Source organism: Crocodylus porosus, unplaced genomic scaffold (assembly GCF_001723895.1).
Source record: "Crocodylus porosus isolate Cpor-Errol unplaced genomic scaffold, CroPor_comp1, whole genome shotgun sequence".
Lineage (NCBI taxonomy): Eukaryota > Metazoa > Chordata > Crocodylia > Crocodylidae > Crocodylus > Crocodylus porosus.
This window is the reverse complement of record NW_017728947.1, coordinates 102,708,264-102,735,274: the sequence shown is the minus strand read 5'-3', so window position 1 is coordinate 102,735,274 and position 27,011 is coordinate 102,708,264. Positions and strand designations below refer to the sequence as shown.

Below are 27,011 nucleotides of genomic sequence, written 5' to 3'. Positions count from 1 at the left end.
AGGTTTAGATTAGACATCCGCAAGAACTACTTCACAGTTAGGGCGGCTAGGATCTGGAACCAACTTCCAAGGGAAGTGGTGCTGGCTTCTACCCTGGGGGTTTTTAAGAAGAGGCTTGATGCCTACCTGGATGGACCCATTTGAGTCCAGTTTTGATCCCACCCAGATGGGGGGCTGGACTTAAAGATCTACAAGGTCCCTTCCGACCCGACTTCTATGATTCTATGAAGTACCCAAAGACTGGAAGAAGGCCAGTGTGGTACCAGTCTTCAAAAAACGGCAGAAAGTAGATCCTGGGAATTACAGGGCAGTCAACTTGACCTCAATCCCCAGTAAGATTCTGGAGAAAATTATCAAGAAGGGTCTATTTGATAAGATGGCGGATGGCAACATCCTGAGGGACAGCCAGCACGGGTTTGTTGTGGGTAGGTCTTGACTAACCAAATCTCATCTCCATCTATAACCAGGTGACGTATCACTTAGACGAGGGAGAAGAAATTGACATCATATATCTGGACTTCAAAAAAAGCCTTTGATCTGGTGTCCCATGATCTCATCATGGAAAAACTGGCAGATGGTGGCCTCGGCTACACCGCAGTCCTCTGGCTGGCCATTTGGCTCCGAGGTTGGATCCAGAGAGTAGCAGTCGATGGATGCAAATAATTATGGAGTCCTGTGACCAGTGATGTCCCCCAAGGCTCTGTCCTTGGACCGGTTCTCTTTAACATCTTTATCAATGATGGGGACATTGGTGTCAGAAGCGGACTGTCCAAGTTTGCCGATGACACTAAACTTTGGGGCATAGCCTCCACACCTGAGGATAGGCTAGTGATCCAGGCTGACTTGGATAAGCTTAGTTAGTGGGCAGACATAAACTTGATGATGTTCAATATCGAAAAACGCAAGGTACTACACCTTGGGGGAAAAAAAAACCTGCAGCACGCTTATAGGCTTGTCTGTGCTATGCTCGCTAGCACCATGTCTTAAAGAGACTTGGGGGTCATGATTGACCACAAGATGAACATAAGCCACCAATGCGATGTCACAGATGGTAAAGCAAACAAAACTCTGTCTTGCATCCATAGATGCTTTTCAGGTAAATCCCAGGATGTCATCCTCCCACTGTACTTGGCCTTGGTGAGGTGGCAGCTGGAGTACTGCATCCAATTCTGGGTTCCACAATTCAAAAAGGATGTCAAGAAACTTGACAGAGTCCAGAGGAGAGCCCCATACATGATCAGACGGCAAGAGAATAGGCATTATGATGAGAAGCTGAGAGCCATGGGACTCTTCAGCCTGGAAAAGCGCAGGCTCAGGGGTTACCTGGTGGCTGCCTATAAGTACGTAAAGGGTATGCATCAGGATCTGGGGGAACATCTGTTCACCAGAGTGCCCCAAGGGATAACAAGAACCAATGGTCATAAACTCCTCCATGATCATTTTAGGCTGGACATGAGGAAAAACTTCTTTACTGTCCAAGCCCCCAAGGCCTGGAATAAACTCCCTCCAGAAGTGGTGCAGGCACCTACTCTGGACTCATTCAAGAAACATTTGGATGCTTATCTTGCTGGGATCCTTTGACCCTAGCAGACTTCTTGCTCCTGGAACAGAAGGCTGGACTTGATGATCTTCAAGGCCCCTTCCAGCCCTAATGTCTATGTCTATAAGATGTCTAGCAGCAACTAGTGGCGTGATGGTGAAGTAGGATGCGACTCCTTAAAAAACTGGAGCACTGGGTCTAGAGGACACACATATAAAGTGGTAAGTCATGAGTATCAGACAGCTTTTAGCCATAGGAAGATGTTGGTATCTGGCTTGCATGGGGTTAGGAAGTTTGGACACCCTTGTACTAATTGATTATAAAAAAATCCAGCAGGCCTTTTGGTGTTGCCCATTTTGCGTATGTTGAGTTTTCTTCTCAACAGGGCACCTCTGCTTACCCAAGTAATGTTCCTCTTGCCTTCTGTCCTCCTGTCTCTCTAGCTTGTTGTTTGCGTCGTCCTCTCCCCACCAGGAGGGCTGACCATAGAGCGGGGTGCGGTAAGCAGTAGTTTCTGGGAAAGGTAAAAGTGAAGTTAGAAGAGCAAATATCACTGGAAGCTATCGGATTCAAACAACCAACTGTGTACAGCCTGCTGACAGGAAATGGAGAAAATGGAACAGATAAGAACACATCCCTGCCTAGCCCACAGTCATCAAACTAGTCCTGATCTCCAGCAGTAACTGCATTTGAGCAATTTTTATGCACTGCACTACAAAATGTTGACTGAAAAAATCACCTCTCCCTCCCCTCCTGTTTAGTTCATGCCTCTTGCTTTGCTGTTGGGAAAAAGAAGAAAGTAAAGAGAATATGTAATGCATGCTGTCTGCTTTTTTTTGCATTTTAAATATTCCCTGCCACGTTGTGAACCTAAACAGTATCATTATGCTATTGCCTAGAAACCAAAGAGCAAATCTTCCTTAGCTCAGTGTCCAACCTGAGCAAATGCAAAACAATAGAAAAACAGTGAAATAAGTCTTCCTGCTCTTCCTAATTAAACAAGGATGGGTTAGCATGGGGGTTTTAGTTGTAGATGCCAGGCCTGTAGCGCTACAGTTTTGAAAGCTATGGAAGCTTTGTGATAACCTGCAAGATTGAACTCTAACAGAAACAAAATAAAGAAGAAAAGAGGCAGAAATATATGAGTAGGCCACCCACAAAGATCAAATCCTGCTCACAGCACCAAGCCCATGTAACAGGCAATCTTACTGGGCAAATCTTCACTGCAGATTCTCTCCCATGATCCAGGCACTTCTCGAGTTAGCCCACAGCGAGTGTGAAAGTACTCATACTGCAAAGTCAGTCAAACTGCTGTAATGCCATGGTGAGGAGAGCCACAGCACGAATTCTTTCATGGTGTATGGAGCAAGGAATGTGTTCGCCTTTGTTAAGCCCATAGGAGGAAACGTAGCTAGCTCAAGAACTCTTTAAAGTCAGTCTGCTTTGGGTTGGCATGCTCCTTTTTTTCTGCCTGTGGTCTTCATGCCAGCCGGCGGCAGGCAAGAATCCTATTTTGACTCGTGCCAAATGCAGGCATTAATGAAAGCCACGCAATGCTCAATTTGGAAAGAGGAAGCTCTCACAGGGGCTAGGAGACATACTTTCATTTCCCTATTTCCTCCTCATGGACTGGAAAGACGCAGTGCATCCCCTGTGTGACTGCTACTCTATCTCATGCCGACAAAAATCACAGAAGAGCTCTGTCTCTTGTTTAAATGCAGTTCCAACTCATCATGGCCAGGTACCCTATGTACCACATATTTCATTCCCTCCCTGACACTAATGAAATCTAGATTGGCATTTAGGAATTAATTTCAAGAAAGTGTCTGGTTAATTCCACTCCTATCCCCTGCCCCCAAAATAGGAGTAGAATTCAAGAGGGAGGTGGATTTTTGGGGAAGACATTTGGATCGGTTCTACAGCAATACATTCCCACTAGCAACCCCTGGCTATGAGTTCTTCCCAAGTGAAAAGCTTCAACTGAAGCTGCACACGGAAGGGAGCCTGACTGCATGGAATTCCTTCTTACGGAGCAACCCTCAGTTCCACTGGGAACAGCTATAATTGATCACTGCTCGGTTTGAGAGGTTTCTTTGCCTGGCTGGGTTTGACTGGTCAACTGAGTTGCACGGCAGGATTTCCCAACTGAAGCTACTTGCAGGATAGCGGCCCTGAAAGAGAAGGCAGGGACCTAACCCCAGTGGGTTTCTGATGCTGACCAGGCCTCTGCACCCTAGTGCTACATGATCAGAAACCTTACATTCCCCCATTTACCTAAGGCAAGGGGTTTACAGAGGCAAATAAAATTGCTTTTATTTTTCATTGTCTGCCTGGGCTAATAAATATCGTATTGCTGCAAGGATGAGTTCCAGCGCTCTTCAGACACCCGCACCTAAGCATCAGCTGCTTGTATTGATGGTGGCCATTACTGGACATGTTGTAAATACTGAGTCCTGCTACAGAGTCACAGCTAAGCTTTCACTGACAGCTGGTGCCCAGCTTCTGCTTTAAAAAAAAAAATCACATACAATGAGGTTGAAAGAAATCCTCAAACAGCCCCAGCACTATTCTATCATTCCAGTTCAGCGTAGAAAATGACTGCTCTTATTCTTAGGGTTATGACAGACATAGCAAAATAAGTACCTTTAAAGGGAGAGAGGAAAAATATAGCCACAAATCTAATGATGGCCATTTGGAAAATCCTAGAAGAAATCACCATTCAAGATTTATGAACTGACACACCCAGAAAGCTGGCTTTGAAAAATCAACACCATGCAAATGCAGTCATTTTGCTTTAAAAAAACAAAAACAAACCCCAAACAGTATTTACAGCTCAACTGGCCTTTCCCATAGGCTTTTCTTCATGTCTGGATATTGAACACGAAGTGCACCCCACAGCACCATGGATCAAAAGAGGTTGGAAATATTATTCTATACTTTCTGCTTGGAGTGCTTAAAAAAACAACTACCTACATTTGTACAGCTCACACGGCCTTTGAAAGTTCAAAGGAGAAAGCATCTCTCAGGATGAATAAATCATAATTGCTAAATTATAAGCTCCACAACTACAAATGGGAATAAAGTGAGAACTGGCCAAAAGCTTTGCTTGCTCCCCAAATCCCACCTACTTTTCTCAGATTGTGCATTCTGTTAGGAACCTACCACTCCCCTCCACCTGAATACTCCTTGGTATGTCCTGAGGTCCTACAGCCTTTCCTTCCATCTCCATCACTGTTGTTCTCCGATTTGAGGCCATACCACAATGGAATCCCAGTCTCCTCTGTGCCCAGGGGCTGTGGCTGGGCGATGGGCAAAGAAGTCCGCACAGTGGAGTAATGCAAAGGGGAGAGGAGATGACCCCAGGGGGGCAGGGCAAAAAAACCCAGAAGTGGCTGCACTGTTGGACCAGCCACTGCTGTGCCACCAGCAGCATGGCTTGTGATTCAAGCATCACTTTACACCTCTGAATCAATGTGCTATGGTCACAGTCAGGAAGTGACGACAGTCAGTAAGATCAGATGCTGTTAAGACGCTCAAGGAGAAGGAGCAGTAAGAAGGCGGCAGGACCCTGAATAAGCATCTGCCATGTTGGAGGGTTACCGATTACTAAGAGACAATGGACGTGTCCAAGCCCCTAACATTTTTTTAAGTTACTGGGGGAATCATAAGGATATCGCACGCCAGGTGAAATAGGTTTATATTCTCACACCAAGCTCCCACGCTACCAGGGGCTTCCCCTTGTGTAGAACATCCTTGGCTAACAAAGCCAACACAGGACCACAATCAATGGGACACATCAAGGTATATAAGGGCTGTTTGGGATAGGGCCTGAGGGCAGTGCTTTCCTGGCACTTCAGTACGTACATATTAGAACAGCCCAGAGCCTGCTCTAAATCTGAATTGCTAGGAGAAGAGGCCAGATAATACTCTCCAAAAGGGACACCTGGCAGACTTCGGGGCCCAGCCAGGTGGGTCCAGCTGATGAACTCCAGCCTGCAGTTTGTTAGAAGTCTTATATATTTATTTTAAATTCATTTTGGGGTGAATGAGCTGTTCCTAGCCCTCCCATGAACGATGTGACTACATTGGAGCCTCACTCACCTCAGTTTCTTAGAATACAAAGTACATGGAACGAAAGTTGGAGAAGCTCTGTCTTGCTTCTTATGTGCAGCTTCAGTACTGAAGGAGCAGGCTACCAGCTTCCAGTTTAAGCTCCACAATTTACATGATGCAGCTGGTGAGATGCTGCCGCCTTCCAATGATAGCACAGAAAACAAAATCCTGAGCTGATGGGGATTTCCGCATGTGCGCCGATTTTGAGCCGTACAGATTTCTCTCTCCTGAAGATCTGGACCCCAAGTGAATTCTTGGATTGTTCTGAAGATTATGAGGACTGTATCGTTTGGCCCATGCCATATAATACTATATATACTATTAACAAGTATCTTAGTTACATATTACTTTGAATCAAGTACATTTGTGTTTTATTCTATCAGCACACCACTATTAGAAGTGCACAAAAAGATAGCGACTACCCAATTTAGTGATGCAACAAAGAACACCAATAAAAAGCAACTGCTCAGTCATTTTAATGTTATTATAATTACCTTGATTGATGGCAGCTCATTCCCCCCCCCTCAACTTCTAGCAAGCCTGTCCAGATGGTGCAGTTTCATTCAAAATATTTCTTGGCTCATCAATTCAAACCGACAGTCTGAAATCTGTCCTTTCAGATGACCAAATTGAGGTCAGCATGCGCAGTCAGCTAGATAAATATTGAACTATGGGCGACGATGTAATATGGCAAAGGGTAGGCACATGCATGTGTTCCCTTCATAGATTTATCCTTTAAGAGGCAGTCATTTAGAGAAAAATGAAAGCTGTTTTATCACAGAATAAGAGAGATGCATTCATTTAAAAGTCTGGCAAAAAACATGGCCCGTTGCATTAATACAGTGTTATTGATCTTTTGAAGGGAAAGCCTGAACAGTCAAAGAAAATGAAATAACTGAATACAAAAAACTTATTTGTGGAGTATTGAACCAATCGACCCAAGTAAGACCACATGGGGTCAGGGAAAAAACACAGTCCAGCTGACCATGCCAGCAGGGACGGAGGTGGGGTGCGTGTGTGAGGAGGGAAGAGCAGAAAGTATGCATTAATGCAGCCGGTCTATCAGACTTTCAGAAGAACGCTTTCATGATACGCATACAGCTTTGACTAGGGGCTGTTTCCTCTGAGAACATAGCTGATGCTGGGTTCCAGACAGGCTCCTGGTTTCATTTTTGGGTCAGTACCAAAGGTTACACTTCGCTCAGGAGTCCTAAAAAAATTCCAAACGAGTAATAACACCTCCGCCTGCAAAAAACTGACACCTCCCTGCAAAAACGAACCCCCCCCCACAAAAAAAAGAAAAGAGGGAAGGAATAACAAAGGTAAGTGTAAACTGCTTTGAAGCCTGCTACAGCCCTCCATGACAAGAGCCTCAGAAATCCATACTGCTTCAAGTCGAGCCTGGTTTGATTCATTATTAATAATGTAACCTCCACGTTCAGAAGTGCAGCAGGCTCCTTAAGGAGAAGGCTTCCGGGGGGAAAAAAAAAAAAAAAAGGTAGTTTAGCTCTAACATTTTAAAACTTCAGTAATTCCTAAAGTCTCTACAATTTTTTTCCAATGCTGGATTATAATTTAACTGGAAATGACCCAAAGCAATTCTCTGGCATTTTTCTGTAGTGTTTTGGGGAGGGAGGTTGGGTGGGTGGTAAGTATATACTATGCATATTCATCTGATTCACAAGAAATCATACTAAATCTGCAAGTTTTCAGACAGGAATGGTTGCCACAAATTGATTGGCACCACTTTACCATGCAGCCTTTGACACAGGCTCAGATGTGGTGCAGATACAGCCACCCTCTCCTCCCTGATGCAACAACGCTTCCCAGTTCTCCCGTTTCAGTAGTCATCAATTACCTTGACCTCACGCAGAAAGAAGCCAATGGGCCAAACAAACCACTAAAGCAGCAGGCCCAGCTTCCACTGCATCTTTGAGCCGTGCTTACTTACTTTAGTGTTGGATTGGGATGTAAGACTGAAGTTGCCCAGTCCATTTTCACCGTACTCCATAATTACCCAGAATTTTTAGGAGCCAGAACAGCAGCTAATCAGTTACAAATGGCGCAGCTCTTTTTCCTCAATGGAAGGTTTTAAATGTCAACTCTTTAACTTAACAAGAAGATTACAGGAGTAACAATGACCCGTGCACTGTACCAAGAACTCAGCAAGACACAAATCCTGCTTTGAATGTCTTCTATGTTAGACGGAAAACACAGGACAAAGGGTAGGGGAAAGACCACGTCAACCCATTTTATAGATGGGAAATAGGAGGTATAAGGACATTAAACAACTTGCCCAGGGAAGTCTGTTGCAGGGCTAGAACATGAAGCCAGCTTTCCCATGTCCCACGCCCCAGTCCAGGGCTCCTCCACAAGTCCTTCTGTCCTGGCAAAAGCACAGCATGGTAGTGAAGCACAACCTGCCTGCACACAGGTCTATTTCAATGAATTCAAAAGAAATTCAAATGATCTCCCTGCTCTTAAAAGGTCTTTTAGTTCCCAGGAATCTGCACTTCTGGAGGCTGTGGAGGGCCAGTAGGGCGTGCTCCTGCATTGAGCCACCCACCTCACTGCGCCTGACCGCCTTCCAGGCTCCGAGTGCCTCCCTGGGGGTGCTTCACATCTGGCCGACCCCCTTCCTGGAGCACACCCGCTAGCCTGGGGTAGAAACAAGGTTGGCATTGATTAACAGCACACTGGACCCTGTATCCAGTTCCCCGACAAGGGCTCTCCTGTTATCTTAGTCTGGTAGAAGGCCGTCACCTCCTCTGGGTTTGTAATCCTGCAGCAACAGGCATGCCCTTCAGAGTGGCTCAGGTCTCCCCCCTCACTGCTTACAGCTGTTGCATGCCTGACTGGCTTGGGTTTGTTGCTTAGCTTTGGGCAGTTGGGCCTGATGCGGCCCGGCTTCCCGCAGTTATAGCACCCCCTCTTTTCTGAATTGGGTGGTGTCAAGAATCTGGGGCCACCTTGCATCAGCAGGAGGTGGCCCTCTTTCCCTTTTTGGGCCTGGCCCTTTCTTCCCCCCCTCTTTGGAACCCTTTCTGTTCCTTCCCAAAGTAGGGCAGCTTCTTGTCTATCCCCTCACGATTTAGCAACAGCTGCTCTGCAATTTCTGCAGCCTCTTGGATGGTTTGGGGGGCCTTGTCTTTGACTAGGGTTTTAATCTCCCTTGGACAGTGGTGATAAAATTGGCCCAGCGCTATGAGGTTTAGCGTCTTCTCTCTATTGTCAGCCTTGGCTCCATCTGCCCATTTAAGAAGTGAATCCCACACCTGGGCCACAAACTCAACCACTGCCTTCCCCAGTTGTGGGATGGTATTCCGGAATTTTTTCTGGAAATAACCTGAACCTCGAACACACAGCATTTTTAAAGGCATCATAGTTATCTGCTGATTCTGGAGGCAAGCTGTTCAGGACCACAGACATGTCACCCTCAACCAGAGCAGCCATGTGTTTCATGAACTCTTCCTTTGGCAACTTTCGTTGGTGAGCTTGGTTTTCGAAGATGCTTCGAAGAGGAACACTGTTGGATCATCCCCGTCTTTGTAGCAAGAGACGATTGGGGTGTTCAGTCTGAAGGATGCATCCAGTATGAGCTGGGTGCCCGCAGCTTCAGCATTTGCCTGCATTTGGAGTACTGCAAGCTTGTGCTCATGCCTGAGCCTTGCCTCTTTGGCCTCTGCCTCGCGCTGGCGCTAGGCTTCTCTAGACTCATCCTCGTGCTGTTCCTTCTCATGCTGGTGTTGGGCCTCCAGCTCCATCCTTTTCAACTCCAGCTCATGCCTGAGTTTGCACTCTTACTCCTCAGCTTCCAGCTGCAGCTAGAATTTCTGGAAGTCCCACTCAGAGGGTGGCCCCTCAGTGCCCCCCCCATGGATTCTGGAAGGACATGCAGAGGTGATCTTGCAGCCTGATCATTATCACATGGGATCTTAATCGGGTTTTCTCTCTTTTGCTCCTTCCTCACTTGAAGGCCTCTCACCTTCATCAGATCTCTCAAGTCAGCCACCGACAGGTGGTCATACTCGTCAGCCATCCTAGCTATCTACACTGTCCAGTTGCCCCAATGCAAAATTAGAAATGGCTTGCTCAAGGGTTTTCAGTGACTCTATTCCCTTCCCCAGATTATGCCTTCAATATAGCAGGTTGTCAGATCCCACCATTACCACCACATGTGGCAGACCAGTAGGGGGTGCTCCTGCGTTGAGTCACCCATCTCACTGTGTCCAACCACCTTCCAGGCTCTGAATGCCTCGCTGGGGGTGCCTCACATGTGGCCAACCCCTTTCCTGGAGAACATCTGCTAGCCTGGGGGTAACACTGCCACCACCCAGGGATGGGCTTGATTCTGGCTCTGCGCACCCTGGGAAACACAGGTCTAGTAGCCCTCGAGGCTACTTGATTCACTTGGGGTGAACTTGGGGTGCTTCCCTCAGTCGGAAGCACAAGTAGTGGTCTCCCTTAGTCAGCCAAACCAAGGGGACCCCAAGGCATAATCTAGACCCACTCCCAAAAAGTCTCCCATGCTAGGTACAAAAGAGAACTTTACTGGTTCTGTAAAGTTTTTGGAGCTATTGTTACTCCTGAATCATAGAAAATTAGGCTGGAAGGGACCTCAGGAGGTCATCTAGTCCATGCCCCTTCTCAAAGCAGAACCATCCCAGCCAAGGTTTTGTCTAGCCAGGTCTCAAAAACCTCCAAGGATGGAGATTCCATCACTTCTCTAGGTAACCCATTCCAGTGCTTCACCACCCTCTTAGTGAGACAGTTTTTCCTACTATTTAACCTAAACCTCCCTTGCTGCAACTTGAGACCATTGCTCCTTGTTCTGTCATCTGGCCCCACTGAGAACAGTCTACCATTCTTCATTTTACCTTTCAAAAGCAAAGCAAAACACTTTGGGGTGTTGTACTGTTATTTCATTGGCCGAAGGTACTGGAGGACTCAAAGAAAAAAAAAGCAACATTGTTTTTAAACTAAAAAGGCAGTGTGTTAAAATAGATTATGCAAACATTATAGGAAGCCTACATATGTATAATATCTTTTTATGACCATCTCAAAGCCTGTAATTACATGCAGAGAACACAGAAACCTATCTGTGGCCTCCCTAGTCCAGTATGTCAACCCAGATATCAGCCAAGGGCTCCAGAGAAAGCCTTAAAGACTGTATAGCTGTGTGAAGCTATACACCTGAGAAGTTTCCTAATCCACTCTGGTGATCAGTTTATGTCCTGAAGCATGAGAAATGACAGCTCTGAGTTTTAATACCAGGTAGTCAAACTGCACATGCTTTTCTTATCCGTATAAATGTCTCATTAAAGGCAGTATACAGTAAAAGCTGGGCTATCCGGCATCTTACAAGCTGACATGCTCCACTAACCGGCATGCCAACTTGTAAGATAAAGTGAAACCGGAAGTGCTCACCTAACCTTCCATCCGATTCACCATACTCTCACCCCCCAATCACCTCCTCTCAACCCCCATCTTCAGCCAGCTCTAATTTATTAAACTCTTTCTCTTACAGAAGTCCTGCATCTCTGCTCCTCTCTTCTTCCATGTTTTACACTAGAATGACAATATATTGTTTTAAAGGCTTTTGTCACCACAGACCTTTCTTTAAATTACCAGATGCAAGTCACTAAATAACTACACGCTTAGCAGAATTATCCTCTCTTCCAAGCATCTTAGTGCCATTCAATAAAACCCACTCGCTGTACTGTTATTCTGCTCTTCTTTCCACTGATGTTTTAAACTGCCCCTACCCCTCCAGGAAATGGAGGGACATTGTCTGTAACCTAAGACCGAGCAAATTAGTCCCAACTCTGAAGGCGATTGAATACAGACACACCCTGTTAGAGAAAGGAAAGCACCATCTGAAGGGTGAGGGAGATGCAAAGCCATCAAGTACTCCCCAGCGATCCTGCTGGACTTTGGACCCAACCCTGTGAAGTACTGAGTACCTCCTTCAAAACAGTCAGACTTACTCAACTCCGCTTTGCTTCAGTAGGGTTAGCAGCTTTCACACACTGGGCTCAGCATTTTCAAGGACTGAACATTGAACTGTCAGTCAATATTAGTAAGAACAGGTCACATCTTCCCTTACTGAAAAATTCACCACTTCTGTGCAATCTGAACCTTTGTACCTCAGATTTAGTGGCTGGTGCCTGCTAGTGAAGATTAAACTGAATATGCTTTCCCAGAGTTACACCCTGAGGAAGTGGGTCTCTGTGCTGGAGCATCTGCTTATGTTCTGGATTCAGAGATTTTTCCCAAATATCGACTGCCATGGGCTCAACAGAAAATACCCTGAAAGCCACAAATTTTGCAAGGTGATAAGTGATGAAAAGAACAAAAACAATAAAGCTCATGCATAATCTCTGAAGATACCACGTTGTCAGCCAGGAGGTGATGAAAGTAAATCTGTTATATTTGGAGCTTAAAGACCAGTTATTTGCAACACATTTTGAGAACCTGGCTCGAGTTACGCTACAGCTGGGTAGTTTTTCCCTCCAGATAAAAGTTCACCCCTTCTCACCCTCCTCAGTGTCACAGTTAATCACAGCTAAGTACATTCTTCTGAGCGCTCACAAAGGACTCCCAGGAAGGCAAAGCTGCATCTGCCACATCTAGTAAACTCACAGTAGGAAAGTGACCTGAGTACACATGTGAAGTGATGTGGGAAAGGTGTCCATGGCACAGGGACTGAAGTCAGGAGTGTGATTGTGTGTACTTCCACATGCAGCAGGAGGAAAGACTGAAGGGAAACAATACTCTGCTTTAATATGCCCTTTCCCAGCTTAATGGGATTTCCCCAGAAACAATGAACAATAAAGGAGATTAAGGTCACTAAACTCACTCTGGCCAGAACTAGCAATGGAAAAATCTCAACCAGTACCTGCGCAGATGTGACGTTTTTGTCCCAAACCCATGCACCCCTTGTGGTCTCTGGGTCACCTCCATCCTACAACTCAACCACACACTCCCTAAACTCTTTTCCCTTTCTCTTTCCTTTGAAGGCTCATGGGACCCCCTCAGCAAGTCTGACAGCATCTCTCTGCTAACCTCCAAGCCTACTACTTTCTTTCACTGTCCTGGCACCTTGGGGCATCCAGGGTTGAGAGCAACTGTTGTATTCAGAGTGCATAAAGTGGGTCTTGGCTCCCCTTAGAAGCTTAAAGCTTCAGAAGACATGCAACGCATTCTCAGGCACAACCAAAGGAGATGCACTGGAGTGTGGGGATGTGAAGAGAGGCTGCTATATCCATTTGCCCTATAGGTCTGCAGCAGTGCAGGGGAGGAAAGGAACAGCAGACATTCTGGTTGAGACTGGACCATGGTAGGAAGACCATGGACTTGGGGTGGACAGTACTGGCAGACACAGGAATGCTGGGAAAATGTTATAGAAGAGCCTCAGAACCAATCTGTCCTAGCACAAAACCCAGTTCAATTGCCTAAAGTAACTGTCTGTTCCAGGAGGAAAAGACCAAGCAGAGTCTCAAGGACAAATTCTATGCTGCTTCTACCCTTGCTCACAGGGGAGCATCCACTGAAGCTTTCTAGCTCTCATTCCAAGTCACTGGTGGTATTCACTCATTAGCTTACAATTCAGAAATTAGAAGCAGACCAGACAGTCGCCAAGAAGTAGCCAAACCAGGTCTCCCTCCCCCCCCCCAACTGAACTAATAGAAAACATCATTACAATAGCAAAGCGTGCTTGCAACATCAAACCGGCAGGTTTCTTTTGAAGGCAGAATCAGAGAAGGCAAGGCTCATAGTCTGAAACAAGTCAACTCATAATAGAGCTTTAGAAAGATGACACATCTGTAATAGCTTGTAGATTCAGCCTGTTATTTGTAGATCTATTCTGAATCTGTATAGAAAGCAGAGTGCATTGTAAAGCAACTGTTGCAAATCTCGAATAACTGGTTTTTGAGCAAGTACCTGTAATTGCTTTCCTCTCTCCTTTCTCTAGTTTTGCTTGCGTAGATTCGTTATAACCACCATGTTCCATCGACTGCTCCACCCTTTTTATTGCCGTGCCCTTGAAATTCATCTGGAGTTGGCTAGTGTACTTCTCATGCTGCAGAGACAGAAGCAATAATGGGTATGGTGTTTTCGACTGCTGTCGAAATGGAAAGAACAATAGTTCAATGTACTCGTATCAAGACAAATATTGTGGTTGTGCTCTGTAACAAGAGGAAAACACACACCTGAACAAAAAGCTGTGGAGTATAGTAATAAATGCCAGCTGAGAAGCTTTCGAATACCTTGTTCAGAAAGGTCTAAAATGACATAGCTAGTCTGCACAAAGGTCACTATGACTTAGCTCCACAAAACATCTCATTAGAAAATGCTTTTAAGAATAAACTAGGAACGATTGGAATTAATGCCACTTCCATTCAGGATCCCAGAGCTGAAGTCTGCTTTATTTTCACAATGGCATTATAAATTCTTTCAAGCTGTGCTTTTTACGTATCTTATCTTAAACGTTCAGTGATGCCACAGAACATATTCCTCATTATTTCCACCAGATCTGGACAGAAGGATTGGGAAGCTATTTCAAATTAAGAGGTTGCATTATTAAAGTGCTAACTGATCCAACCAGAACTGAATCCATAAAAAAGGGTGTTCCTATTTAAATCAGGTCTGAGTAAGCACAATTAATCACCCACTCAGTCCAAACCTCCCACACACTAGACTATGCTGGTGTGCTTAAAAACAAAACCTGGCCAAGAAAGTAGAATTCAGTTAAAGACTGACATTTGGCATCGGTATTTCTAGGTCTAAGCAACTTTGCAATGTCACTGTGAGCTGTTAAACCATCACTGTCCTAGAGGCAGCTGCTTTTCTGCTGTGACCAAACTGATAATGGGAAGTTTTGTATCTGCTTCTGTGCTACATTCAGGAGAGCCACCTCACTGATGCAGGAGGGGCTGCTCCATGAGAAAAGATTAGGAGTTTAGAAGGTGAAAGGAACTTGTAAAAATCAGGCAAACAGCAAGAGTAAATTGAGCAAATTTTAACCCACCAGAGGAAATATTAAAGAGCCAGTATAGGCCACGCCATCCAAAAAAACCAGATTCATGATTTGCTACTTGATTTTTAAGGGGATACAGACTTCTTAATGAATCAGTTCAAGGCTGTGGCTGTTCCTCTTTATGTTCTAAAGCTCTAGTAACTTTATCTCCTGGTAATCACAACTCCATAAATAATTTCAGTTAAATGTTAGAATCGGGACAGGAAGATTAGAACCGAGCTACCTGGGAGATGCATCTATCCTCAAAGCAAGGTCCTACCAGTCGCATATTGAAGAGAAACTGTGAGTTGGGGTTGTTTCCAAACTGCTTTACTGAAGCACATAAGAGTTTCAAGCTGGCACAAGCGCTCAGAAAAAAAGTAAGGATATTTAGCATTTTTCTGATTAATGGTGTCATTACCTGATATATCTCTTTACAAAAACAGCACATATGTGCTTACCTTTAATGCTTCCTCGGGAACTTTGTGTTGAATATGTTCCAGGACATACATGTTTGAATGTACAGAGCTTGTTAAGGAAGTAAAGAAGGAAAAAAAAACAATACAACAAATCTATCCACAATTTAGTTACTGAAATGGAGATTATAAAACTCAGAAAGCACAAAGGAGGAAAAAATACAGATATTTATAGCAATCTTCACTCTTTCAAAACTGTATGACATAACTGTCTCAAAACAACACCTGCACCTCTTTTACAGCAGATCGCTGATCATTTCTATAGACTTGATTGAGCTGTTCGACCCAGTGCTAAGTAAAGAGCAGCACGTACCCGGCCCACATCAAGGGGAGTTGTGGGGAGAAATACTGACTCATTGCTACAAGGAATGGGAGGATCCAGGGCCATGATACCATTCCCTCCCTCCTCTTGAACTAACTCTCTGCTGCACGGCTCCTGCTCTTCCTCCTCAGTACCCAAGGCATAACCGGATTAGCGCCACATGCTCACGTGCAAAGATGGAAGAGGAAGCTTTCGTACCCTGAACGGATGCCTCAGACTAAGACATACGCCTGCTGCTCTGCATTAGCAAGGTTTACAGTCACTACAGTTTCACATATGAAGAGTAAATCAGGTTGTGAGCAGATATGCCTTCTTAAAACGTGATTCTGCCAATATGTATGGAACTCAGACTATAACCTCCATGAAGTGCTGGGCAGAAAATGAATAATGGAAGCACTGAGAAAAGCCGTCAGAAACAGCTCCATAAAAATTATACAAAACCAGGGGAAAGAAAAATAATGGTGGGAAATGTTAAACTAAAATAGACCAAGTAATATTGGTAGAGGGCGAAACTACATTAGTTTGTAAGGGATGCCGTAAATGGAAGAGCATGTACACCCTTGTGCAACTGAGCACAGATGACTCACAGAACATGAAAAGATGCTGCCATCTGTACAGAGCTGAGCAAGGTGGGCCTACGAACAGTCTGAAAAAATGGCATTTAAGCGGCAAAGGAGAGGGAGGATGTATACATTGGGTACATTAGTCATGTTTTCTAAAATGGACTGATGTGACAGGCCCTCATAAATCTACTTGCCAAGGGGTAATAAATTCAGCAATTCATTTAATATGAATAGCTACAAGGGCTGCAGGCATAGGCACTCCAATTCCAAAATTCACGTTTTCAGAATTACTGCAAGTTTAGGCTCCACGCTGTAGCCACTGTCCTTCAATGTATTCATGTTTATAGTAAGTCTTCTTCAGGTTTCTGTTTACAGCAAATCAGAGATTACAAGAGAACTTATACACTGCATAGAAAAAAAAAGTACGTGTGAAACACACTATTAAGGTTGCAAAGTCAACCACTCTCTAAAGTTAGGGAAAACCAGAAATGCAGGGCACTGACAGATGGGGGGGGAAGCACTTTACAGGAAGCAGCACAATAATTCAACCCAGCTCTGCAGCATCTGTATAGATCAAGAGCTTCAGCAGGGATTTTTGGTGTTTTTATCTAAAGCTGATTCAATCAGCTATTAGATAGAAGCACCAAAAAGTCCCACTGAAGCACCTAACCTATACAGATGTTGGGCAAGCAGGATCTAACTAATGCGATGCCTCTTCTAGGTACGCACTGCGCTTGGTGCTGGGGCATGCTGAGCTTAAAGCGCTGTTTGTTTTTTTCCATGTCTGTAAGCAGCCAAAGTTGCCTGGACAACCTTAATTTGTGCCTTTCATGTATGTACATGATGAAGTCTTCAATTACATGATGAATTACCATCTTCCACAGAGCCCTGCCCATGGGACGGACATCACTGGCTGGATAAGTAGCTATTCAATACCTTATTTTCTTCTTGTTAACCAGTCTCCTAGGCCTTATTCAAGCCCTATCCTGAAAGCAGAGTTATGAAGATTTTCTCCTAGGATTTTACAACATACACCACTACCATCTCCGAGCACTTCACACATGCTGGCTAACTTATTTTCATAACACCACTGTGAGGCGAGGGACAGGCACTCTTGCCATTTTGCAGACTGAGAAATGAGGCAGAAAGAGACTAAGCGCATATTGGATCTCCAATCTGAAATGCTGAGGATTTGAATTTTCAGGACAGTAACATTAGATATCACGTCATATGGTCAAACCACAGCTTCTATTGGCCTCAGCTGCACACCTCACTGTGTTCACTACCTCTGCAAATCAAGCCCCAGGATATCATACTGGAAACCCAAAAAATGACACACACACACCAGTAGTGACCACCTGTGACCAGCCCATATCACAGGGAACACTGCGGCTGACAAGAGTGGAATCCAGCTCCCCAGGCCAGCACTCTTGGCCCTGAACCATGAATTTTCCTTTTTCTGCTTCCAATCCTCCACCTCATTTACTCCACCCCTGCCAATTACTATAGCCAATAATGAAGGACTCCCACAGATGACAGTCTCACTACACAACCTGATTCATCCTGTAAGCCAGCCTGTGCTGTGCAGGGGATGAGACAGGCAGCCTCTAGAAAAAACAATACGCATGCGAGCATGTAACTGGAGCCTGCATGAAGAAGGCAAAATTAGGGCTGCACAGGCAATCCTTCTTGTATTTCCTATCTTTTGAACATTCCACTTTGCTATCTTAATAATACTCTTTTAAAGGTAGCTTTTGGTGTGAAATTTTCACGGTTGATTAAAAAAAAATAAAGTAAATAGAAAGGACATCACAAGATCTTAGATACTCACATGGGTCATCAGCAGAGCTGAACCCTCCGATCTGCTACAGCTAACTGACAGACCAGCACTAGAAGGGGCTGGGACCTTTCCCAGCAGGTTTTATGGAGACTGGCTGACAGCAGAGGACTGCCAAGACTCTGGGGTGTTCTAATGAGCTTGGCCTTCTGCTCCGTTTGTGCCAAGCTAGATCCCTTTTAGCCTTCTTCAGCATGATCCTGTCCAGTCCTTACCCCTTTCCTGGCTCCTCATCCCTGTTCCATCCCCCCCGACCTGTGAGGCTCCTCAGTCAATCCTAGTCCTTTTGCCCAGCCAGTGCTCTCTTCTACCCGCTCTTCCCCACTCCTGGCCACCAGGCACTCACCCATGTTCCCATTCCCAGGGGTTCCCAATCATCCTCTCTTCAGGCTTCTCAACTTCACTGTCTTCACCTCCTTGCACCAGCCTCTTTGCCAAGCCACTTCCAGTTCTCCCTCTCCATGCTCCAACCCTTCATCTAATCTTAGCTCCCTGCTCTCTCCCCTTCTTTTTCCCCTCCCCATTTCCCAATCCAAATCTTGCCCCCCAAGTCCCTTTCTCCACCCCCTTGCAAGCCTTCAGTAGCAGCCTGTGCCTCACTGTGCTCTCACTGAACTCTTCAATCCTACCTTGCAAAACCCTACATCCCTTCTGCACTTGTCCCTGGTGGCTCCCTCCTCCATACTGCCTGATCAGCAGTAAGAGAGGTCACTTGAGTTCACAGGAAAAAAAAAACAGACCCCGCACCCAGTTCTGGTGCCTGGTTCTATTGCAGACTGGAGCTGCCGTTACAAGGAAATTTCAGCATCATCCCTGGAGTCCTGGACTGGAGCCTGTTCAGGTTTTCAGTGACGATGGTTCCTGTTCAATCCAAGCAGCATTAGGAACTGAGGGACTGAAGCACGCTCTGTAAGTACAGAATACCTGGAGATTTTATCCATTAACCTCTCTCAAGCTTCCAGTGAGCCTGGCCAAACTGGCAGCAGGACAAAGGCTTATTAGAAAGTCACAGACAGCAGGGCTGTGCGAAATTTTGGCAGCTGTTTTGCTTCGGAGGTGTTTCGAGCTGTTCTGACACCCAAAACACCAAATCCAAATGAAAACGGAAGGATCAGAAACTCTCCGAAACAAAACAAGGCATCTGAAATGTTTCGAAAATGTTTTGGAAAATTTCAGCGTTTTGGAGCCGGGCTTGCAGGAAAACAGCTATATGCTGCTACCCTGCTGCATGACTCAGCTCCACAGGGAGCACAGAGCTGTGCCGAGGGTCTGTTTGTCACCGCTGCTTGCCCTGGCAACGTGGGGCTGCATGGGGCGGGCAGTAGCAGGGAGGAGACCCGGCGTGGATCCCTGCCCCCTGCAGATCCAAGTCATGCGGCAGTAATGGTCCCTGCCATACGACCTGGCTCCACAGCGAGCAGAGATCCCTGTGGGCTGTCTGGGATGGGCAGTGGTGAGGAAGAGACCCTGTCACGGATCTCTGCTCCATGTGGAGCCAGATCACATGGCAGGGACCAGCAGGCTTGCTTCCCTGACCAGTGACTTAGCATGACAGGGATCAGAGATCTGCACAGGGGTCTCCTCATCTACATGGAGAGTAGTGGCCCTCCTCCTCCCCACAGATGAGCCACCCACAGCCCCATCCTGCTCCCCACTGGGGCCCTGCAGACCCCAGCCCCAAGCCCTGCACAGCTAGGTAGGGCTGTGCAAAGCTTCCCATGCAGCCCTTTGAAATAGATTTGGCCAAAACAAAACAGAACAGTGAACCAAAACACCAAAACGAATCACTGTCCCCAAAACGGCCAAATCTGAAACCAAATCCAAACACAGCTGTTTTGCACAGCCTTAACAGATAGCTTAGAAAGAGTCCAGCAGCAAGCAGTAAAAATGATTAGAGGCCTGAGAAGCAAGATTTAGGAGAAGATGAGACCTTGGGGGGATTTGACAGAAGTCATCAAATACCTGAAGGGTGATTATAAAAAGAGGATGGAGCTAGACTTTTCTCTGCAGCAGCAGGGGACAGGACTAGGAACAATGATCTCAAACTGCAGCAGGAGAAATTTAAATTGGAGATTAGGAGGACCTCTCTCACCATGAAAGTTAGCCTGTTTGAATGCACGAGCAAGCATTCAAACAGGCTAGCTAGAGAAATTATGGAATCTCTATCCCTGAAAATTTCCAAGAGCAGGTTAGACTTGACTGGATGGTTTAGTCAGGGGTGATCATGCCTTGAGCAGGGGGCTGGACTAGATGATCTCATGAGGTCCCTTCCAGCCCCACTTTCCTATGAACTTTGTCAAATTTGCATGGATTTTTGCAGGGAGTGGAAGAGGCATAGCCCTGACAGAAAGGACACTCTTCTTCCAACTATCAACAGCCACAACATGGCAGGTGTTAGAATTTTCCAAAAATGTTCAGACTATATTAATAGTTGAACAGTTTTTTCTAGCCACATTCTCAGAAATTCCTGAACTTTGCTGACTAACATTTTCCACATAAAACCAGCCTATAGCAGACACCCAGCATAAAAAACTTGAGCCCAGCCAGGCAAAGCAACTGAAGACAGGGTTTTTTTGAAAATGGAAATCATTGAAAAACCTTAAGAGTAGGCAGTACTCACAGCCCCACCTATATAATTAACCAATTGTATAGACTCTGTTTCAGCAAGGCATTTAGACATGAGTCTAACCTTACGCATGAAAAGTAGTTCTGGGATGAGAAAAAGGAGAATGAAGATAAAGTAACAATGATGTTACAGCAAAGTCTAGCACATTTTGTAATAGCATTCGTGTCCAGTACCTGACCTTCTTCAACGAGCAGCAATGCTTGGAAATAAAACAAATGTGCCCACATATTCTGTGCCAGCAGCAATCTGCAGGGGCAAATTTTAGAAACCACCCATTCAAGTAACTATCAGAGAACATAAAAGTCATGTAACTAGGAATATTTGCATACACAATTCCCCTGCAAACACAGCAAGAGGGGTGCATTTTTGCAAACAGGCTGTGCCTTGGCTTTGGCAGGACTAAAAATCTGCTCTATGAACTGATTAACAAAACCCACCAAATCATCACATCTGCAAAAACCATAAATAACTTCACAATGTCGGTATTGTGCCAATGGCTTAATACGGAGGTCTCCTAATTAAAAAATGTATACAACTCAGGAGTAATGGTATCCAAACTGAATGCAATTCTTGCCAAAGGTCCAAAGCCCAGTGAAATCACTGGAAGCTGATATAATTATGCTTTGGACTAGGCCCAAAATGAAGGAAATAGGTTGATGAGACATCTAAAAGCTCCAAGTGGCAAAATAAAAGACACTTAGTCATTAGTAGTAATCAGTGATATTTAGCTCTCCACAGAGCAAACAGCAGGGAACTTAAACAAAAATAGTGCATTACACCTCCCATACACAAGGATATCGTAGCCAAAGCGAATCACGTCATTCAGTTTTAACGTGATGTACTTCTGGTCAGGAATCCGCACGTCGTTCACGAATGTCTGTGAGGAGGAAGCACAGGCACTATGTTGATGGAAGGGATAAAGCTGACATGTTAAAATGCATCCAAGCAAGCCAATGGAACTGCTAAAACTAATGGAACGTGCATACAAATCCAAAGACACCGTGGTCTACCCACTGTTTAGTGAAAATGAAATGCAGTTTGGCAATGGCCAGAATAATATGCGTTCTAGCTACTGAACTGAATTTGTTTTCACACAGCTATTGCTGAAAATAAAACACTGCAAACATAAAACAAGTAAGAGGAAGACCTTTTTTACATGGTGTGTAATTCACTTGTGGAACTTGTCACAGGAGGTCTCACCAGGAGTAGATCCAAGAACAGGGAGCCCCATTCATTTTGGCTGCACCATGCATGCATAGTGAGCTCTGACCTCGCTGCCCAGGTAGTGCAAGCTCCTGCCAGAGCATTGTGCAAGCACTGAGCTCTGACCCCACCAGCTAACAAGGGCAGAGTCTAGCCAGAACCCCTGCTTCCACATGGTTCTGGAGTCCAAGGCATGAATGCTGCTCATGTTCGCCTTCCCCTCCTCCTTTCTCTTGCTCCACTGAATTCAGCAACAAGGGAAAGAGAAGATTAGCAGTGGCAGTATTCACACCCTGGGATCCAGAGTCCCACAAAATCAAGGGCCAGTCAAACCCCACACCAAGAGCTGTTGTACAGCAGAGCAAAGGAGGGTGCAACTATGCTGCTGCACCCACCCTGGATTTCACACAGTCAAAAAGCCCAAGGCTGAATCGATTCAGTCTTTGCAGGTTAGTCTAAACTGCAGGGATTGAACTGATAAGCAAGTGAACAGACATTCACTTTTGATTCCAAAATTCTGTCACATGCCTGCAGTGGCTCAAGCCAGAAGCCAGGGGGCATTAAAGCAGCCTCCCTGCTCAGCTGGACCAGACAGCTCAGGTACATCCACCCTGCAAGAAGGGGTTTGTGGGGGTGGTACAAAGCATCCTGGGCTGCTGGTGGACTGTGAGTTACTTGAATGTGGAGGGAACCTGGGACAGAAGGTCAATAAATCAATTTAACCTAACTCGGTTAAGTCTGATACTACATCTATCCAGGTTTATTTTAAACTGGTTTGGGCCCTTCTGAAAGCAGTTTACGTGCATTGAGCTTCTGTTGTGTTACAGATTTGAACTGGTTTCTGATCACTTATACCAGTTAGTGTGTAATTTCTGACCCTAGTGCAGAAACGCTGGACAGAACTGGGAATACAACTCAGCCCCCATGGCCACATCCAGACATGCAGCCATATATGGTTTGTGGTACTACAAACCTCAGGTAGGTCCTTGACAGTAAGTATAACCAGTTTCTATATGGCCAGTTCAAAATAAAAACAGATCACAAACTTATGCAAACAAGAGTTGGCCTGCTGATGAGGGACTAGGCACACAGCTGCCTTCAGATGGCCATTGGGGGAAAAAAAAAATACAAAAATTCAGGAGTTGTCCGATATTCCAAGATAGAATTCATAGAGCTACACAAACAGGAAATGAACAGCAGCTGTCTTCTGTTAGGTTTTGGGAGTGACAATACATTTACCACAGAGAATGTAGCCCTTGTTGGGTGCATGACAGTGAAATAACTGCTTGTGAAATAAGGGAAAAAAACAATCTGAGAAGTGACTTTGAAGAAACAAGCTGACTGATAAAAATGACGTAATACACCTGCAGCCCTGGGGCAAGACTCTTCCCTCCTCCTCCCCTCTCAATGCTCCAGGTAAAATACTCCTGACAAGAACAAGCATTAAATTGAGAGAAATATTTATTGAAAGCTAGAGCTAGACCCTTGGCTAGTATATATATAGCAACAACATTCCACTGGTCTGGGGGCAAAATATTCCCATTAATGAAAATGTGGTTCAACATTAACATTTACTCTCATTTTTAATTATTTTTACTTTGAAATTATTCTGCAATGCATCAGAAGTAGTGTATAAGGTCATGACATAAAAAGAGAGAAAATATTCTATTTGATATTATCCCACCTAACCATACCCACCCACACTATATAGGGCATTATAATAAGTATGGATTCAAATTTTTTTACCTAGAAATTAAAATAGTTCAATCTGAATTAAGTAAGGATACCCTGAAATAGAACAGAATAGAATAGCAAAAAAGAAAATCAAACTACATACATGAAATGGAATATTTCACTATCAAATTAAAATTACTTGATATGGTAGTACTTAACAAAGCTACTGACAAGTCTGAAATTAATTTTAAATATCAAAATGAAAAGATAAATATTTTTAATAAAAATTCCTTTGAAACAGCATTTAGTTTTTTTCTAAACAAAATTTCTTGAAAGGTAAAAATATTAATTGAAATTGCTATTATACAAAAAATTCAGCTTAGTCCATACATCTTTTTACAACAGAAAAGTGTATTTTCCAGCTCTGAAAAACTGGTACCTGGAAAAAGTTGAAAAACCTAGTACTTGGGTCACTACACAGATCGTAATTCTTCTAAAGCTAGCTAATTACATAATAATATTAATGACTACTCGTAGGGGCGTACCGATAAAGATGTTCTTGACTGATACCAATAGCCGATTATTAACCAGCCATATTGGCCGCTACCGATACAATAACCAATTTACAGGAATGCAGCTGTGCAGTGTGGAAAGCAGGTCCCTGCAGGTAAGTTTGTGGAGGGGAAGGGATGGGGCAGATCAAGGCCACCACAGTGAAGGAGGAAGCGGGGCAGGGGCAAGGAGCGCTGCCCAGCCAGGGTGGTGAATGGGACGAAGCCGTGAGCAGCTCGTCCAGGGGATCACTGTCCTGGTGCTTAAAAATGACAGTGGGGGTGCTTGAACTAAAATTCACTGAATGAACTTCAGTTCAAGTGCTGCCACTACCGTTTTTAAGTACAGGGACGCTTTTAACCAGAGTCAAACAGGGCAAGGACAGATGCAGGCTGCTTGTTGGACTTGGGGCTCTCTGCCCTGCTGCCTTTGCTCCAGGAGTCCCGTGCTAGCTGTGCGCTCTCTGCTAGCCTGGCAGCAGGAGGCACAACTTGCTGTCCACACTGCTGCCAGATGGGCAGGGGGCGCACGGCTGGCACAGGGCTCCCAGGGCAAAAGCAGCAGAGCAGAGAGCCCAAAGCCCACAGCAAGTGGCCTGCATCTGCCCCACACACAGTGGGGGGCGAGGGGGACACAAGACATGCCCCACCCACGGTGCTTCCCCCAGGGGATGCATGCAGTGGCAGGGAGCAGCACCGCCCCGCTCCTGAATGAGCTGCCTGTAGCTGTCCAGCTCCCCACCCCAGCCTGGGTCCTATGTACTACAATGGCTGGGCAGCTCCCCCAACCCCAGCCTCTGCCCCTCTCCCTCCCAGTGATGGCCTTGATCTACCCCTCCCCATTCTCCTTCCTTCCCCCATGTCCCTTCCCCTCCACAGACTACCTACAGAGAGCTGCTCTCCACACTGCTTAGCTGTACTCCTAGCCACATGCATGCGGCCGCACGCATGCACACGGTACCCCATCTCTCACGCCTGGAAGCCCCAAGCAGGGCCCACTGCAGGCTAGAATGCTGCCTGCCTGCAAGAGGAAGCCCGCCATTTCCTGAGGGAACCCAGGCATCTGGAGGTCCTGGCCATAAGGCTTAATTCATTATATTTATTGGTGAACATTATTGGCTACACAGGCCAAAAAAAACCAATAGCCTATAATGTAAATTTCCCACACATACTGGTGCCGATCTGATACTTCTAACTACTAATAGTAGTACAGCAGTAGTAGTAATTTAAAGAAACAGTTATAGCAGAGGGGGCAATTATTAACAAGTTTTGGCAAGGTGTCGTGGGTCGAAACGGCAGCTCAAGTCCTTGACAGGTGCTCCACCCCTTGTTCACCATCTTGGGACTAGAAGTCCCACCCCCTAACCCCTGTCCTTTGTCACCGGAAGTCTCTCCCCTTGCCCCCAGAAGTACTCCTTTTGGGAAGGGGGTTTGCCATCTTGGAACTGGAAAAAAAAAATTATATACTAAAAATCAAATATTGGCAATAACATAATTTTATTTTTTAAAAATATTTTTGTCCTGATCTGTGTGCATTCGTGTGGTGTATATAGACGTGATTGCTTAATCATTCAAAATTAAGCCTTACTCTTCTATATTGTAGGGGAGTGTGATGGGGCAGGGGGTATAGAGGGGTGGGTGTGTATCTGTGTGGGTGTGTGTTTAATGTGGGGTAGGGAAGGGTGTGAGGGGTGGACGTGTGTGGGTATGGGAGATTGTTGGGGTCTGTTTATGGGGGGGTGTTATGGGGCTTGTGGGATGCGTGGAGGGGGACAGTGGACAGTGGCTGGGGGTGCATGGGAGGGTGAGTGTGGAGTATGTGTGTGGGGAGGGGTGCATGTGGGTAGCAGTGAGTGGGGCTCCTCCCTGAAGGACGCAAGTGTGAGGCTGGGGAGGAAAGGGAGGTGCATGTGGGAATGGTGTGGGTAGGTGCAGTTTGTGGGGCGTGTTACTGTGTGTGAGGGAGGGTTTGTGGGTATGGTGGGGTGTGCATGGGAGCCCCCTCTGTGTACCCACCATGAGCTGGTCAGCACCTGCCCTGCAACAGCTTGGAAACCGCACACCTTGAGGTGCCTCCCCAACTGTGGCAGCACACAGCCCCAGCGTGCCCTGCACCTACACTGCACTCACCCCTGCTGGAGTGGATCAGCCAGAACCCACACAGCCCTGAGTCGGCCTGCCCTGTGCTGCCCAGTCGTGGTGCATCCTGCCATCCCAGACATGCAGCAGGCCTGGGGCCGCTCTGCAGCTGGACTGCCTTTCTAGGCAGCCCAGGTGGCAGGCGGCAATTTTTGGCTGTCACCACTGTTGGCCCCAGCCCTACAGGAGCAGCAAGGACCCACATTGCACAGCTCCAACCCCATGTGCCTCACACCTGCTTCGGGCTTGCCCACCCAGGCTCAGCAGCAGCAGCAGCAGCAGCAGACAAAAGCTGTTGTCCAGCAAGGGGTAAAACCGGCCCCTCCTCCTGCTACTGGCAGTTCCTTGCTGCAGCTGCCTGAAGCCTATGCGGGGCTGCCCTGCACCTTCACTGCCATCATCACCGCCTCTGGGCTATGCCACAGGGTGGCCCAGCGTGGGGTCCAGGCAGCTGCTGCAGGGAACTGGCAGCAGCAGGAGGGGGAGGGGTCACTTTTACCCTGGACTGAACAACAGCTTTTGTCCAGTGCCACTGCTGCTGAACCCAGGCAGGCACTCGAGCAGATGCAGGGCACGCAGGGTTGGGGCTGCGCAGTATGGGTCCCCACCGAACTGCAGGGCTGTGGCCAGCAGCAGCAGCAGCCAGAAGTAACCGCCTGCCACCTGGGCTGCCTAGAAAGGCAATCCACCTGTGGAGGCACCCCGGCCCTGTTGTGTACCCAGGGGGGGTGGCAGGATGTGCCACAGCTGGACTGTCCCTGGGCCAGGGGACCCACCATGAGTCAGACAAAGTCTCACCACAGGCTGTATATTGCCCACCCCTGAGTTACAGTGTGTATTACCCCTTTTCTCCTTCCCCTAGCAGTCTCTTTTAGCTGTTGCTGCTTTGCCCTAGTGACTTAACCCCATCACAGGTTCTAAGCTGGTGAGGAAGAATCATTCTTCTCG

General features: G+C 46.1%; 1 protein-coding gene across 5 annotated transcripts in view; it reads right to left on the bottom strand.

Annotated features, from left to right (window-relative positions):
• Positions 1–27,011, bottom strand: part of CEP170B (centrosomal protein 170B) — a 79,243-nt gene that overhangs the window by 34,825 nt on the left and 17,407 nt on the right. For all 5 annotated transcript variants that reach the window (XM_019550803.1, XM_019550802.1, XM_019550804.1 and 2 more), the window contains exons 4-7: positions 21,295–21,373; positions 15,134–15,192; positions 13,598–13,736; positions 1,941–2,054 (exon numbers count right to left, since the gene is read on the bottom strand). In XM_019550803.1, the coding sequence (XP_019406348.1) occupies positions 1,941–2,054; positions 13,598–13,736; positions 15,134–15,192; positions 21,295–21,373 (391 nt within the window). The remainder of the gene's footprint in view (positions 1–1,940; positions 2,055–13,597; positions 13,737–15,133; positions 15,193–21,294; positions 21,374–27,011) is intronic.